Source organism: Acinonyx jubatus, chromosome D2 (genome assembly GCF_027475565.1).
Source record: "Acinonyx jubatus isolate Ajub_Pintada_27869175 chromosome D2, VMU_Ajub_asm_v1.0, whole genome shotgun sequence".
NCBI lineage: Eukaryota > Metazoa > Chordata > Mammalia > Carnivora > Felidae > Acinonyx > Acinonyx jubatus.
In genome coordinates this window covers 59282798-59297344 of record NC_069393.1, presented here as the reverse complement: position 1 = coordinate 59297344, position 14547 = coordinate 59282798, and the positions used below count along the sequence as shown (strand labels likewise).

The 14547-nt window shown below is 52.9% G+C and overlaps 1 protein-coding gene across 2 annotated transcripts; it reads right to left on the bottom strand.

Annotated features, from left to right (window-relative positions):
• Positions 1-728: 728 nt before the first annotated feature.
• MFSD13A (major facilitator superfamily domain containing 13A) lies at positions 729-13797 on the bottom strand. 2 transcript variants are annotated; one of them, XM_027062950.2, is made up of 9 exons: positions 13668-13797; positions 6303-6545; positions 5874-5956; positions 4847-5299; positions 4571-4694; positions 3873-3969; positions 2916-3087; positions 2649-2842; positions 729-1564 (listed from the first exon to the last, which is right to left on the bottom strand). In XM_027062950.2, exons 2-9 carry the CDS (start codon positions 6468-6470, stop codon positions 1302-1304), a joined length of 1554 nt encoding a protein of 517 aa, XP_026918751.1. In that variant the 5' UTR covers positions 6471-6545; positions 13668-13797; the 3' UTR covers positions 729-1301. The 2 variants fall into 2 exon arrangements, with proteins under 2 accessions (XP_026918751.1, XP_053062838.1); XM_053206863.1 differs by lacking the exon at positions 13668-13797 and adding an exon at positions 13228-13315.
• Between the last annotated feature and the right edge of the window lie 750 nt (positions 13798-14547).

Genomic DNA, 14547 nt, shown 5'->3' with positions numbered 1-14547 from the left:
TAATTTCCCAAAGCTCTGCTCTTTATTAGCTAGCATATGAACCCAGGCAATACAGCCCTAGAGCCTAAATCTTTAGCCACTGTATAGACCTTCAAAAACCATTGGCCTTGAGCAGTAAGTTCCCAATCAAGCCAATTTTGCCTGTGGGACACATTTGGTGATGTCTGGAGACATCTGGTTGTCACAACTGGTAGAGGGATGCTGTTATAAATATCCATAACAAAGAACTATCTGGTTCCAAGTATCTCTAGGTTGACAAACACTGGCCTAGAGCACAGGGGCATTAGTCACAGGTGCCCAGTAAAATCACAGAGCTTTCCAAAACCCCAGTGCTCAGGCCATACCCCAGATCCATGAAATCCGAATCTGGAGGAACAGAACTCAAGACCTCAGCATTTTTGAGAGCTCCCAGTGACTCCAGGGTTGGGGACCTCAGTCTTGGAAGCAGCTGCTCTTGCTCACCGTGTCTGGCAGTGGTGTATAGGAAAGGCACCGGGACATGACCACAGGCCTCCAAGTCATTTCGCTCCCAAATACCCATACAGATAGCAGTCTGCATGCTTTTCCTGCTCCCTCAGTGAAAAATCTGATGAGGGTGCCCTCCCCCATCACCACCACCAACTCATCGGCAGAAGAACGTTCTCAGGGTACTTTTCCTATTAAGTGAGGAATCCTGTTCCCCAGCCCCACCAACCCACTGCTCCCACACACAGCACACACCTCAAGAATGGGAATAGAAATGACTGACTTTAATCAGTCTGCGATGAAATGAGCCTCTTTTAGAGGCCAGGTGGGGGTGGGGAAGCCCTGCGGCAGCTAGGGCACACTCCTTCAGGCACAGCTGAAGCAGACAGCTCAGAGAAACCACTGGAAAGGTGGAGGGAGGGGGAAGTGGGACTCACAGCTTCCCCTGAGTGGGTGAAAGTGGCTTCTGAGACCGCACAAAGCACCGGCCCCAGCCAGGTAGTGGGATAGGCCCCCATGCTGCCCATGCAGCAACCCCATGTGACCACAGGGCAGCCCCATCCCTTCTTGGTTCTCTTCTTCCTCCAGCCCCAAAGGGGGAAGAGGTCCCTGAGCACATACAGCCCAGCCTGTGCCCAAGCTGGGTCAGACAGCCAAGCAGGAACTTAGACCCCAGTTACGCTCCCGGCTCAGCCTCAGAAACTCCCACTCTGCCATCTGTCCTCCAGGCTGTGCCCCAGTAAAGGCACAGCGGCAGGATGGGGGCTGGCAAAAGTGGCTCCTGACCAGGGTGGCAGACAGTGTCATCAGCAGGATGGCCTTGCTGTGCCTGCCTGTCACACCATCTTAACCTCCAGGGTTTGGGCCCGTGATAGGTTCTGGCGCTGGGCTTTGACCATGTGCAGGCGTCTCCCGTGCAGCGTGAACTGGGACCAAGTAAACAGCTGCAGCACAGCACAGGTGATGGGCACCAGCACCAACAGGTAGAAGCAGCCCTGGCGGAGCGTCGGGGCCTGCGCCGGGGGCGGGGCTGGGGGCTCTGGCCATGGCTGAGCACTCCCCACAGGGGCCAGCGGGGGCTGCTGGAAGAGATCGTGACCTAGGACAAGAGAGAATGCAGAAAGAACAAGGTCAGCCCTGGTCTCCTCCAAAGTCCACAGCACAGCGCCACATCTCAAACAACACACGTGTACGTCTAAACCACAGCTCAATTCCTCCCCAAACTTGCTTCGCCTCTGTTCTTCCCTTCTCGGTGTCTGGTACCACTGTCTACCCAAAACCTCAGTCTTCCTGGGTTCCTCAGTAAACCTCACCACTCCCCAAAAGCCAATCCTTCACTTCCCCCCAATTCCAAAACACATCCGGTACCGGGACACTTTCTTCCGGCCCCCTTGGCACCGCTTGCTCCAAGCTTCCATCGCCTCGGCCACAGCCTCCCCACAACCCACTCCCCACACAGCAGTCAGGGTGAAGTTGAAAAAACATAGATCAGACCACGTCACTCCCCTGCTTAAAACCGTGGCAAATAGAATCTCTTCACAACGAGAATAAAATCCAAACCCTGTCCTGATTTACAGAGCCCTCTACTTTCCCAGCCTTGTCTCCTAACCATGGTTAGGATACCTTGGGCCTTTGCACTTGCCTCCCCTTCTGTCTGGGATTCACTGAGATCTTTCAAGACCAAATCCTTGCCCTTCAGTCCACATCCTAGGTGTCATCTCAGAGAGGCCTTCCTGGACCACACTAAAGTAGCTTCTCAGTCCCACTGTCCATTGTACCATTGCTTTTACCACTACCTGCTGTTTTCTCATTTGGCTGTTTACTGCCAACCCCATCCCTCCCCCCTGACTAGAATAAAAGTTCCATGATGGCAAGGCCATTGTTATTTCCCTAGAGGACCTGGAGCAACTCTTGGCAGAGAAAATATTCAATACACATTTGTTGAATGAATGAATGAATGAACGAACGAACGAACGAACGAACTATTGAAAGACTGGAAGATTGGAGACTCAGTTCCTCTACCCATGTAGGGAGAGGCCGAGGAGGAATGGCCCAGGCACAGCTTCTGTCGGCTAGCTGCCATTCTCTCTCCCTTACTGGACCCAGTTTGTCTGCTGGTGTGCCAGGTAAGCTTTGACCCCTGGAGCCTCAAGAGCCCCTGCGCCAGCTCCCAGGGCCCTCACCTGTGTAGAAGCAGAGCAGCCAGGTGCCCAGCAGCGGGGCGAAGGTCTGGCCTGGCTTGGTCACCAGGGCCACCATGCCAAAGAGAAGAGCTGAGGCCGCCTGCTTACGGTGGTTCAACACCAGGTCCTCGTCCACCAGGTCAGTGACCACCAGAGTCAACAGCTTACAGGTGCCCTCAGTGAAAACACGGTTACTGCCAGCGGAGAGAGGGGGCGAGAATGAAGGGGTGGAACAGAGGCGTGGGGGTGAGAGAGGGCAGCGCGTACCTGGCAATGAAGAGGCAGAGCAGGCCAGGGCGGTCGGGGCCAGCCAACAGCATGAGCAGGCTCAGGCCCAGCTTGAGCAGGAAGAGCCCCCGCACCACGGCGTAGACGCCCCAACGCCGGCACAAGGGCAGGAAGTAGAGGTTGTTGAGGTGGGGAGCGACATAGGAGATGCCTGGGCAGAAAGGGTGCGGCTTTGTCAGGGGCCACTGCCATAGCTTCCACAATTACCCACATCTTGGGGTGCCCCGGGCAGGGGGGGCGGGGAGGGCTCAGTCATTTGAGCAACCAACTTTGGCTGAGGTCATAATCTCACAGTTCATGGATTTGAGCCCTGTATCGGGCTTTGCACGGACAGCACAGAGCCTACTTTGGATTCTGTCTTCCTTTCTCTCGGCCCCCTCCCCTGCTCGAGTTTTCTCTTTCTCTCAAAAGTAAACATTAAAAAAATTGTTTTTAATTATCCACATCTTAACGATCAGAATCAGAGTTGGCATTGATTGAACACTGACGACGTGCCAGGCTCTGTGCGAAGAGTTTCACATCCTTTTCTTTAATCCCTACAACTCTTTAGGGTAAGTACTATATTATTCCTACTTTACAGGTGACAAATGGAGGCCCCAAGAGTTTAAATAAAACATACCCAAGGCCACACAGCGAATAAGCAGAGTCAAGAAGCACACCCAAGCCCCTCAGCCTGTAATCCTGGCTGTTAAATAGCTACTGCGGGGGGCACCAAGAGAGCAGCCCTACCCTACTCACATCCGCAACAGGCCCCGCCTCCCCTCCCCCGCAAACAGGGCCGGGTGGCGGCCGGACATGCAACCCCACAGCGGCCTCTGCCCCCTCTGCCCCCTGCCAGCCAGGCCCCAGCGCGGGAGGGAGTTGCGTCTGCAGCTGGGGGAGGGGTCCTGGGGTGCAAGCTTCAGTTCCTCCAGCCTGCACGAGGCGCCCACTCACCCAACAGGAAGGAGCCCGTGGACAGGGAGATGTGGTCCGACAACAGATGCTCCAGGAAGAGGGGGAAGAAGTTGCTGTTGAAGTGGCAGTGAAACACCTGCAAGCCGACAGGGGCAGTGAGGAGGCCGCTGGGCCGCAGGGCTGGGCAGCAAGGGCACCAGCAGGCTCTATCCTCATATCCCTCCACCTGGAGCATGCCAGAATAAAACCCCAAACCAAATTCCTATTGCTTATCTAGTTTTGCTAAAAGGTAGAAGGAATGATAAGATGGTCCACGGAATGATTAAGATTTTTTTACTCTTTAGTTTCAAATACTTGAGTAAAACAAGCTTGACAGTATAAACACCATCTATGTCTAGGCTGGGCTAGCCTCTGCACTGCATGTGTTTTAGCTATGGCACTTAGTGTTTTAAAAAGACTGTCACAGAGTTCCCAAAAGGGCACCCCTTTTTCATATCCTCACTGTGCAGGTGAGGACACCCAGGCCTGCCCCAACAGACCTTCCCAAGATCACACAGGGAGTTAGAAGCTCTGAGGGCACCGGAATCCAGGCCTCCTAACTACCCGACCTGTGTATCCGCTATCAAATTGCCCAGCAGTCCTCACACGAGGCCCAGAACTGCTTTCCCAGCTTTTGAGGAGCCTGTTCCCTCGAGTGGAGCGCGGCCTACCCGTCGGGCGGGGGCCTGTTCCCATACCTGCACCAGGTCCATGCCCACGAACCACAGGAAGTTCCGGTGGCGTGCCAGCTGCTGGAGGTACTGGCCCAAAGTGATGCTGCCTGCTTCCTTGCAGCCCACAAGCAGCTCCTCTCCACACAGGCTACAGGGCAGAAGGGGAGTCACCGATGGCCTAAGGCTGGGCCAGAGCCATCTGCCACCCCAGGCCAGCCACCCATCAGCCAGGGGACTCAGCGTTGAAATCACACTCAGAAGTGTTGGTGGGAACGAGAAGAGCTAGGCCAGGCCACTCACCCGCCATCTATAGCCAGGGCTGGGCACTCCGGCTCCCTACCGGCTGCCTCAACCTGCCTCCTAAGCAGCCGTGTGGCCCCCACAAAGCCCAGCCCAGAGCCAGTGGCCAGTGCCACACAGAAGGTGCGGAAGGAAGAGAAGTCTTCCTTGTTCCAGAAGGCATAGGAGGCAAAGACGGAGAGGGAGCCAGCTGCACTGAAGAGGGAGCAGTAGAAGTTGAGGTCGGTACGGTCATGGGCAGAGAGGGCCAGGTCAGCCAGCAAGGCATGATGGTGCAGGTCCACAAGAGTCAGGAAACCATCATAGAGGCACAGGCACAGCAAGAACTGCAGGCCAGCTGGGGCCCAGGGCACCCAGAATGCCAGAAACGACAATGCCAGCAGCGGCCCGTGCCAGCCCAGGGCCCGCACCCGTGCCAGCACCACGGCCCTGGAGGAGAGCCCGGCACCCGACCTGCCAGAGAGAGGAGGAAAGTTGGGAGATGCTTTTACAAACTTGATGAGCCCCAGTTCCCCCCCTGCCCAGGCCCCAGAGGAAGGACAGAGGCCCAGAGTATAGAACTCACACCAGGGTGGTCCCACTGAGCCCTGAGTCCTCAGCCTCTGATTTAGGAAGCACAACTCTCCAGGGGTACACTCTCTTGTCTGGTCCCTTGCCAAGCCTGCCAGGGCTGATGGCCAAAGGGTGATGGGACACCTATTTCTCAGGGTTGGGGGCAGTGGTGGGCCCAAGCAGGATGGGGTAAAGGAATCTGCCAGAAGCAACAGAGAGTGTTTGCTGTACAGCTCCCAGTTCTAAGGACCTGACAAGGCAAGCTGAGGTAAATCTCTTCCCACGTGAGCAAGGCAACAGTTAGTCAAGGCCATTCTCCCACATGGCCAGAGCCTGACTGACCTTGGGAAGGGAGGGGGCCTGGTCAAAAGCTGAAAATGGTTTCCTTTTTCTCTCCCCACCCCAAACACAGACACCCCCTGGGGAGGAGTGGGATGGGACAGGACCCGTTGTGACCCACCCACAGGACACAAACCGGGGCTGGGAGCTGAGGAACTGACGGTCACTCAGCCAACCGAAGAGGGGGTCGTTGAGGCTGTTCCAGAGGAGAAACACCGTCTGTGGGCAGAGAGGAGATGGGGCAGGTGGGCTCCAGGCAACCTCCTCTCCGGAGGTTTCCCCACCCAGCCTGCTCGCCACCCCTCAAGATGAGCACAGCTTTCCTGCCTGCAAACCTCTGCTCAGGTCAGTCCCTCTGCCAAAACCCACTCTACCAGCCACCGCCCCCCATCAAACTCCCACCTATCCAGGGTGAATTTATCCAGCTGATAAATGGACATTTATCAAAGCTCCAGCTCCAGCTTTTCTTGCTGAATTGAGGTGGGCAACCTGGCCAGCCCCAAGCTCCAGACTGGGTGGGACCCAGCCTTGCAATCCGCCTGGCTCCCACCCAGTGCTGGCCTACCTCTCCAACCCAGAAGGCAGTTTTGTTGATCTTGTACACCGAGACAAAGGTGTCCACATAGTAAAGCAGGAACACGTTGTGCAGGACGGAGATGAAGAGGGCCAGGGAGCCATAGACCACAGCCGTAGGCAGGCCCAGCATCCAAGCCTGGAGCCTGCCCAGCCCCATGGCTGCCAGCTCAGCCTCAGCCCCAGGAGCACTGAGGAGCGCTCACAGCCAAGGGCAGTCTGGCCATTCTTGTCCCTGGGGAAGAAGGAGCCCATTAGCTGCAGGGATCAGAGCCAGCTCTGTTTCCCAACCCCAGACCTCTGAGTCACTTAAAAACTCATTTCCACTGGGAGAAAGTTTGTACATCAAACCAAGCTGGGGAATCATCACTGACATCAATGACTGTACAGCTGAAACAGTGCTGGGCTGGATACCACTGAGAGTAACCCAAGAAGACTGATAAAGTCGTGGGAAAAGAAGTGCTGAGCCAGGTCACAGGCTAGGGGAGTGTGCTCAGTATCTTCTTTCATCCACGCTATCTTATCACACACACCTTCACAATCTGGATGTGATGACAGTGGGCCTGGGCACACAATGTCCCTGTAACCTCAGGCAAGCTGCTTGACCTAAGCCTCAGTTTCCTTTTCTGTAAAAGGGCAAAGGGGATGATCATGTCCACTCTGCAGTGGAGGGTAAGGGTCAAGTGAGGTAATTCACAGAAAGCGTTCAATAATGGATGGTGGTGGTGTCATGATTATCCTTATAAAATCCCGACAATACAAAAATTATAGCACAATTACGATGTTATTGGAAAGCACCCCCAAGCTCAGATATGTTAAGTAATTTGCCCAATGTCAGACAGCAGAAAAGTGGGAGAGTTGACCCCTGACCTGTCTGGTTCCAAACCCTTTTCTGCCACTTGACCTTTCAAATCAGGTTCCTATACACTGTTGGGTAGAATAGAGAAAGTTGCTACGATGTCAGGTTCTGTAGGTATAGAAGAATGATATCATCTGGCAAGAGTCCACACCTACTCATGCACTTTGATTCTGGAAATTCCACTTCAAGGAACTAGGCCCAAAGGAATATGTACAGAGACGTTCATGGCAGCAACAGTAATAAACAGCAAAAAGTTGGACACAGCCCAAGATGCAACAAAGAGACTGGCTCAGCAAGGCCAATGCTCTCCAGAAAAGGCAAGCATGTGGGCCACCTTGACACATAGGAGAGAAATTCAAGAACATGTTACATGAAAAGAGAGAATAAAGCACAGTGTGGGTTCCTGTCTTCCAACCAGGCTGACTTGTACACAGAGGCGGGAAGGCAAGACTGGCCATGAGTGGGAAGGAAATAAATCAGATTTTTATTGGAGCAGGACTTCTCAAACTGGAACGTACTTTCAAGTCACCTGGGTACTTCAAAATGTAGATTTTTGACTCAGGAGGTCTGGGGAGGAATCTGAGATTCTGTATTTCTAAAGGGCACCCAGGTGGCGTTGGGCTACTGGCCCATGACCACACTTTAAGCAGCGAGGCATTAAGTCTGGCTGTCTCTTTTTTTAGATTCAAAGCTGCTGTTCTCTTTTCAGAATAACCCATGTGTGTTTGTCTCACCCCCCAAAGGGAAGCTATGAGGACTTCCTTCTAACTCCCTGTTGCAAGTTAAATCAATGTCCCCCCCAAAAGATATGTTCAAGCCCTAACCCCCAGTACCTGTGTGACTTTATTTGGAAACAGGATCTGTGCAGATGTAACCAAGTTGAGATCATAATGAATTCGGTGGGCTCTAATCCAGTGATGGGTATCCTTACAAGGAGAGGGAAATTTGGACACAGAGACAGACACACACAGAAAGAAGACGGCCATGTAAAGACAGGTAGAAATTGGAGTGATACAGACACAAGCCAAGGAACGCCAAGGGCAGCAGGCAACCACCAGGAGCTAGGGAAGAAGCAAGGGAGGATTCTTCCCTAGAGCCTCTGGAGGGAGCACAACCAACCAGAGTTGATTCAGACTGTGAGAGAATAAATTTTAAGCCACCCAGTTTGCAGTAATCTGTTACTGCAGCCCTCTGAAATTTACACATACTCTCAAGGACTATTCCTCTTAGAGCCCTTGTGACCCAAGCCTAAACTCAGGCACATTGATGTGCGCACACACACACATAGCTGAAACTTCTGCTTCCCATCATGGTCGGGCCCTAGAGAGCCAATTTCAGCCCCAGTCCAACAGTAGTGACCCCCAGGACCTGTCCTTGCCCCATGACCCACTATGGCTCCCCCTCCATGTCCACCCTTCCAGAGCCTCTGCAGTCTCCCCGAGTCTCCAAGTCACCCTCTCCTCTGGCCAGGCCTTTGTCCTTGGTGGTACTCCTGCCAGAGTGGCCTCCCATCTCCCATCCTTCAAGAGACCACACCATATCCAGACTTTCTCCAGCCCCTCACGATGCCTCCTGCCGAGACTCTCCTGACTGCCCCCACTCCAACCTGTGGGTTTCCAAGAGCAGGGCCTGCTTCTTTGCCCGCCCTCTCCCTCAGAGGGCTGGACTCCACCACTCTCTGGTAGAGAAACAGGCCCTGAGGGGAGAATAAGTAAGGAATCCCAGAGGGATCTCTCAGGCTCATTGGAAAATGAGGGCAGTTCATTCAAGAGATCCAATCCGGTGCTCGTCTTTGCCTAGTGGTGGGGAATGAGGGAAGGAAAAGCAGACGGAACAACCTAAAACCAGCCACGTCTGTGAGAATGTCTCCTGAGCTACAGTGATCCTACTTTGGCATCAAAGCCGGAAGATGGCCAGGTAGCCTCTCTCTGGGGCTCTTGAGCCCCTGAAGAAACATTTGTTAGGAAATATTTTTCCCCCCACAGTTTTATTGAGGTATAATTGATACACAATGATCTGCATATATTCAAAGTGTGCAGTGTGATCAGTTTAAACTGTTTACACCTGTGAAACCACTGCCACAATTGACATCATGAACATATCCATCACCCTAAAAGTCTCCCTGGCACTTTCTAAGGAACATAGCAGAAAGAAAACACAGTTGAGGGTCTTGTAAGTCCTGACTCTACCATTTACTACCTGTGTGACATGGAGCGATTTGCTTAACCTCTCTCTGACTTTCTTCATGTCCAATGTGGGGCCGACTATTGTTAGCAGTCTAGGGGAAATTATTCTAAAGCCCTTAGCACATAAGTGTGGTGAACACTCAAACTTCAGACATTACTGCTATTGAGCCTCTCAGACCTTCCAAACCCACCACACAAGGATGGGGTGAGTGTTTAAGTAGGCTTCACGCCCAGCGCAGAGCCCAACGAAGGGCTTGAACTTCCGACCCTGAGATCAAGCCCTGAGCTGAGATCAAGAGTCAGACGCTCAACCAACTGGGCCACCCAGGTGCCCCAAGGATGGGCTATTAATCTAAAGGTGCTTTGGGGCTGTGAAGCACAACTTACACCTCTGTTGCTATCCTTAACCCAGGTCACTTTCTCTGATTCCCCAGGGCCTTTCAGAACCCCTTGCCCCCACACACACCCCACCCCACCTCACCTCACCTCCAAAGCCTTTGTCCAAAGGGAGTGAAGGCTCCCAGGCCCCTACCCAGATGTCCAGTGACCTGCCCTGGTTGCTAGAAGGTAAACCTTGCAGGCAAGTCCCCAGCCTCCACCAGCTGGCTTCCTGCTGAAATGGCAGAAGAAAACCTCAGAGGGGGTTGAAGTGGGAGGGAAGGGTGTGACTTTTGCCATCAGAAGAGGCGGAGTTTAAATCCCAAATGCACTTCCTACTAAGAATGTAACCTCAGGCAAGTCACTTAACCTGTCTGATCCTAGGTTTCCTCATGTGTAGGATGTGAATAATAATACCCATCCTTTTTTTTTTTAAACATTTTTTTCATTTTTGAGAGAGACAGAGACAGAGCACGAGCAGGGGAGGGGCCGAGAGAGAGGGAGACACAGAATCCAAAGCAGGCCCCAGGCTCTGAGCTGTCAGCACAGAGCCTGACGTGGGGCTCCAACCCACGAACCGTGAGATCATGACCTGAGCTGAAGTCAGACACTAAACCAACTGAGCCACCCAAGTGCCCCATAATACCCATCCTTTAAAGGAATGCAGGAAGGATTAAACTAATGTCCAGAAGCCCAGAGCACTGTTACATGGAAGATGTTTAGAAACTGGCTTTTTCTTGGGCTCACTCATAAAAGATCGGAGTAGGAGCAGGGGAATATCCTGGTAATCCAGTCCCTTCTCATGGTAAGGCAATTTGAGAGAAAAGACAGGGCACACAAGGGTAAATCAAAAGAGAGAATCTAGGGGCACCTGGGTGGCTCAGTGGGTTAAGTGCCCGAATCGAGTTCGGGTCAGGTTATGATCTCATGGTTCGTAAGGTAGAGCCCCTTGTCCTGCTGGGATTCATTCTCTCATTCTCTCTCTCTCTCAAAATAAATAAACTTAAAAAAAAAAAAAAAAAGGTTAAGAAAAAGAGAGTCCACAAGCAGCAGGAATGCACGCAAAATTCAGGAGTGCCAGACACAAAACCACGCCATAGGCCAAAGCCGGAGGCAAAACAACCTGTCCAGATAAGCCTCTGCCTGGAAGAGGAGCTGGGGAAGGAGTGTCCAGGGTCCCTCCAGCAGTTTCTCTTCCGGATTCTGCTCCTCCCCCAGGAAACACCTTCTCCTACTCACCCTTCCCACCCTCAATACGCCCCAGCAGAGAACAAGAGCTCAGCCTCTCCAGGGGAGGAACAGCTTGGAACCCACACCAGCTCAGGTGCATAACCCAGGGGAAATATCCTGTAACCAACTCCACCCCTACCTTGGCACCTGGCAGGAGAGCCTGTTGGAGGCCCCCAGAGCCTACCCCCTCCCCCCACCCCCTGCTGGTATGGTGCCAGTTATGTGGCTTTGAGCCAGCCTCTTCTTCTCCCTAGGCCCAGTCTCCTTATCTATAAAGTGGGATGATAATGCCAGCCTCTCGGATTGCAGAGGGGCTGAAATGCAAAAACGCACCAAGCACAGAACCTGGCACAGACAAGTTCCTCAATAAATAGTAGCTACTGTTACTCTTTTTCATATCTCTGCTGTCTGGTTTCTTGGTCTTTCTAGCACCCAGCACTGATGCCTCTTGCTGCCATCCCTCAAATTCTCTTTTAAATGCCACCTCCGCACCTTTGTTCATGCTGTTGCTTCCACCTAAAATACCCAAGATGTAACTACATATCATTGCTCAGGCATCTGGGTATGCCTGGCTTTTACATCCATCATCAAGAATCCTTACAACTCTTGTTACGATTCCCATCTCCTAAGTGAAGAAACCAAGGCTCTGAAGGTTAAATAACTGGCCCCAAATCACAAAGCTATTAGGTGCTGGAGCAAAGATTCACAACAGGTGTTTTTGACTAGAAAATCTCAGCATTTCTCAAGTCACTGTGCCCAACCCCACCACCATCTTATGAAACTCTGCTGATTCAAGGCCTAGTTCAGTGGCATGGCCTTCCTGAGTACACCTACTCACGTGTTCTCTCCCTGTTCAGGTCCCTTGGCTTCTTCATCAGGATCCAAATACCTCCTGTCCCCTCCTCCAGTACCTAAGCTCCTTAAGAGCAGGGCCAGGTCAGACCCGTTTTCTACTCCCTGCCCCCACCAGGCTTCTTCACCACACAGCAGGTACTCAATTAATACCTGCTAGGTCAATTTGCCCCAAACAGGCCGATATGGGCATCCCCAGCACTAGGGAAGAGTAGCAGCCATAGGAGTGCCACTCCCAAATCCCACTGTACCCCTCAGCTCTGCCTGGCTGTGGGAATCAGAAAAAGGCAACCCCGGGAGCTGTGATGTACCCTGCTGAATAAAACATGTACAGCAAGGCAACTGGTGCACAAAGAGGAATAGTGATAACAAAAAGTAACATTTATTCATCTCGTACCATGTGTTAAGAAAGCAGATACAATATGGAAAGGGAGCTCAGAGCAAGCAGGCAGAAGAAAGACACCAGATCAGGAAGGGTTTTGCAGACTACACACAAGATTCTATCCTGAGGACAATGGGGTGGGGGACACGGGGGGCGGGGGGTGAGGTGACAGAACCAGATCCGTTTGGAAGGAATCCCATAGCATAAAAACTCTCTCCTCTTGACCCATCGGGCCTCTGGAAGAGAAAGAACTAGAAAGGACGGAAATCGTAGCATCTCCCTGATTTCTGAAACTTTATCAGGCCTATAGTGGGTAGGGAGCTGGTGGATTTTGTGGAGGAAACCAAGAATGTCAGACTGGGACCCTAGAGTGAGGGGCGTGGGGAGGATGGGTGTTGATTCCCTCCAAAAGGCCTACTGACTGTAGGCAAAGCAGTTTAATGCAGAGGGAAAAGGCCACTGACAAGCATAATTTAGAGTTAGGAGCCCTGAGTCAAGTTTGAACATTATCACTACTAACTACCTGAGTTTATTCCTACATCTGTGAAGCAGGAGAAAACAATTCCATTCTCTACCGGTCCTCAGGGGTATCAAATGAAATTGAAAGGTATAACTCCCTGTGCAAATATTAGGTGTCCTTTTCTCAACAAGCAGCTGACCTCTGAATTATCTGCTGCATTTTCTGTTTCACAACCACCTTGCCTCCTTGCCCAGTCTCCTCAGAGCAGGGTCCAGGCCTGGCAGGAGGACCTCCCCTGGGGGTGGGGGGGACACCCTCCATTGCAAATACTCATGGGCCTATTCTCCTCACGCTGGAAATGAACTTTCTACTTACTGGGGGAGGGACCTTCCTCCTCTCCCTCCCCAACAGGTAACTACAGCAGCACTGGATGGTCAGCGACTTCACCCTAGGACCACCTGTCCCCACCAAGCCACTGAGCAGTCTGGGGCTAACCCAGAAGCTCTTTACTCAATAGCTGGCATGCTGCCGCTGAAACATGTGGTTCTCCAGCCCGTCTGTTAAAATCACCTGAGGAGCTGCTTAATATCGAGGTCCAGGCCTCACTCCTGACCAATTTAATCGGAATTTCCAGGGATGGGGCCCAGCATCAGTGTTCTTTTAAAGCTCCCCAAGTGGTTCTACTATGGAAGCAAGGTTAAGGGCCATTATGTTAATGAAATGGATTCCAAGCCTGATGCATCCCGCGACCTCAGCTCCCCCCCCCCGCCCCGGGGGGCCCTTCTGCAAAGATGCCACCCTCACCCCTTGAGCCCAAGCTTCTCCCACCCTGACCCGGGGGCTCTCCCATCCCACAACCTCATCACTTCAGGGACCCCCCCGCAGACAGCTCCCAGGACTCCCAGAGCAGAGAGCATTCCTGTCCCCCTCGGGTCCGTTCTTTGTGTGTAACCGGCCCGCAGTCCGGCCCGCTCCTGCCCCCGCGCCCGGGCCACGGGAGAGCCCCTCACCGCAATCGTGGCAGGCGAAGCCTAATCCTGCGGCTGCCTGGAGCCAGGTGCGAGCCAGTGCGCCTGCGCATTGCCCGCCGGAGGCTTCCCCAGCCTCTCCCTCCGCCCCCGCCCGGCGATTGGCTCCGTGCGGCTCCCGGGACCGCGCCCCGGCAGGTGCCCGCGCCCGAGGCTGCCGCCGCCATATTTGTCACGGGCGCTTACCCTTAGGGACCGAAAAGAAAACGTGGACGCTGGCAAGAAGAGCAGTTGGCCTGGGTTCCTGACGCTTCACCCCTTCTCTTTCAACTCTGTGAAAGCTTAAAGCCAATTTCAGTTCAAATCAATAAGACTTTTCTGAGCGCTCTCCCTTCTCTCCCCCGTCCTTCCTTAGTATTAATTCACAGAATGGAGAGCACAGAACCTTCCTACAGGCCTTGTGATCTGCCTAGATGCACAGCTAGGCAGGTGAAGAGATGGCAGTGGCACGACCTGGGACTTCCTGACGCTGGATTGTGAGCCCCTCAGGAGTAGACGGTCCCAGCTTCATGTATGGGCACCGGGGCTCAGGCCACAGATGCCAGGCCTGGAGAGAGCAACCTTACAGCCCAACTATTTCGTATTAAAAATAGTAATGATAAGGGCGCCTGGGTTGCTCAGTTGGTTGGGTTCCACTCTTGATTTCGGCTCAGGTCATGGTCTCCTTGTTCGTGGCCCCAGGACAGGCTCTGCGCTCCACAGCGTGGAGCCTGCTTGAGATGCTCTCTCCCTCCCTCTGTCTCTGTTCCTGCCTTACTTGTGCTTTCTCTCGTTCGGTCTCAAAATAAATAAACTTAAAAAAATTTTTTTTTTTATAGTAATGATAAAATATAAGGTGTACTGAGCTCTCACTATGTACCCT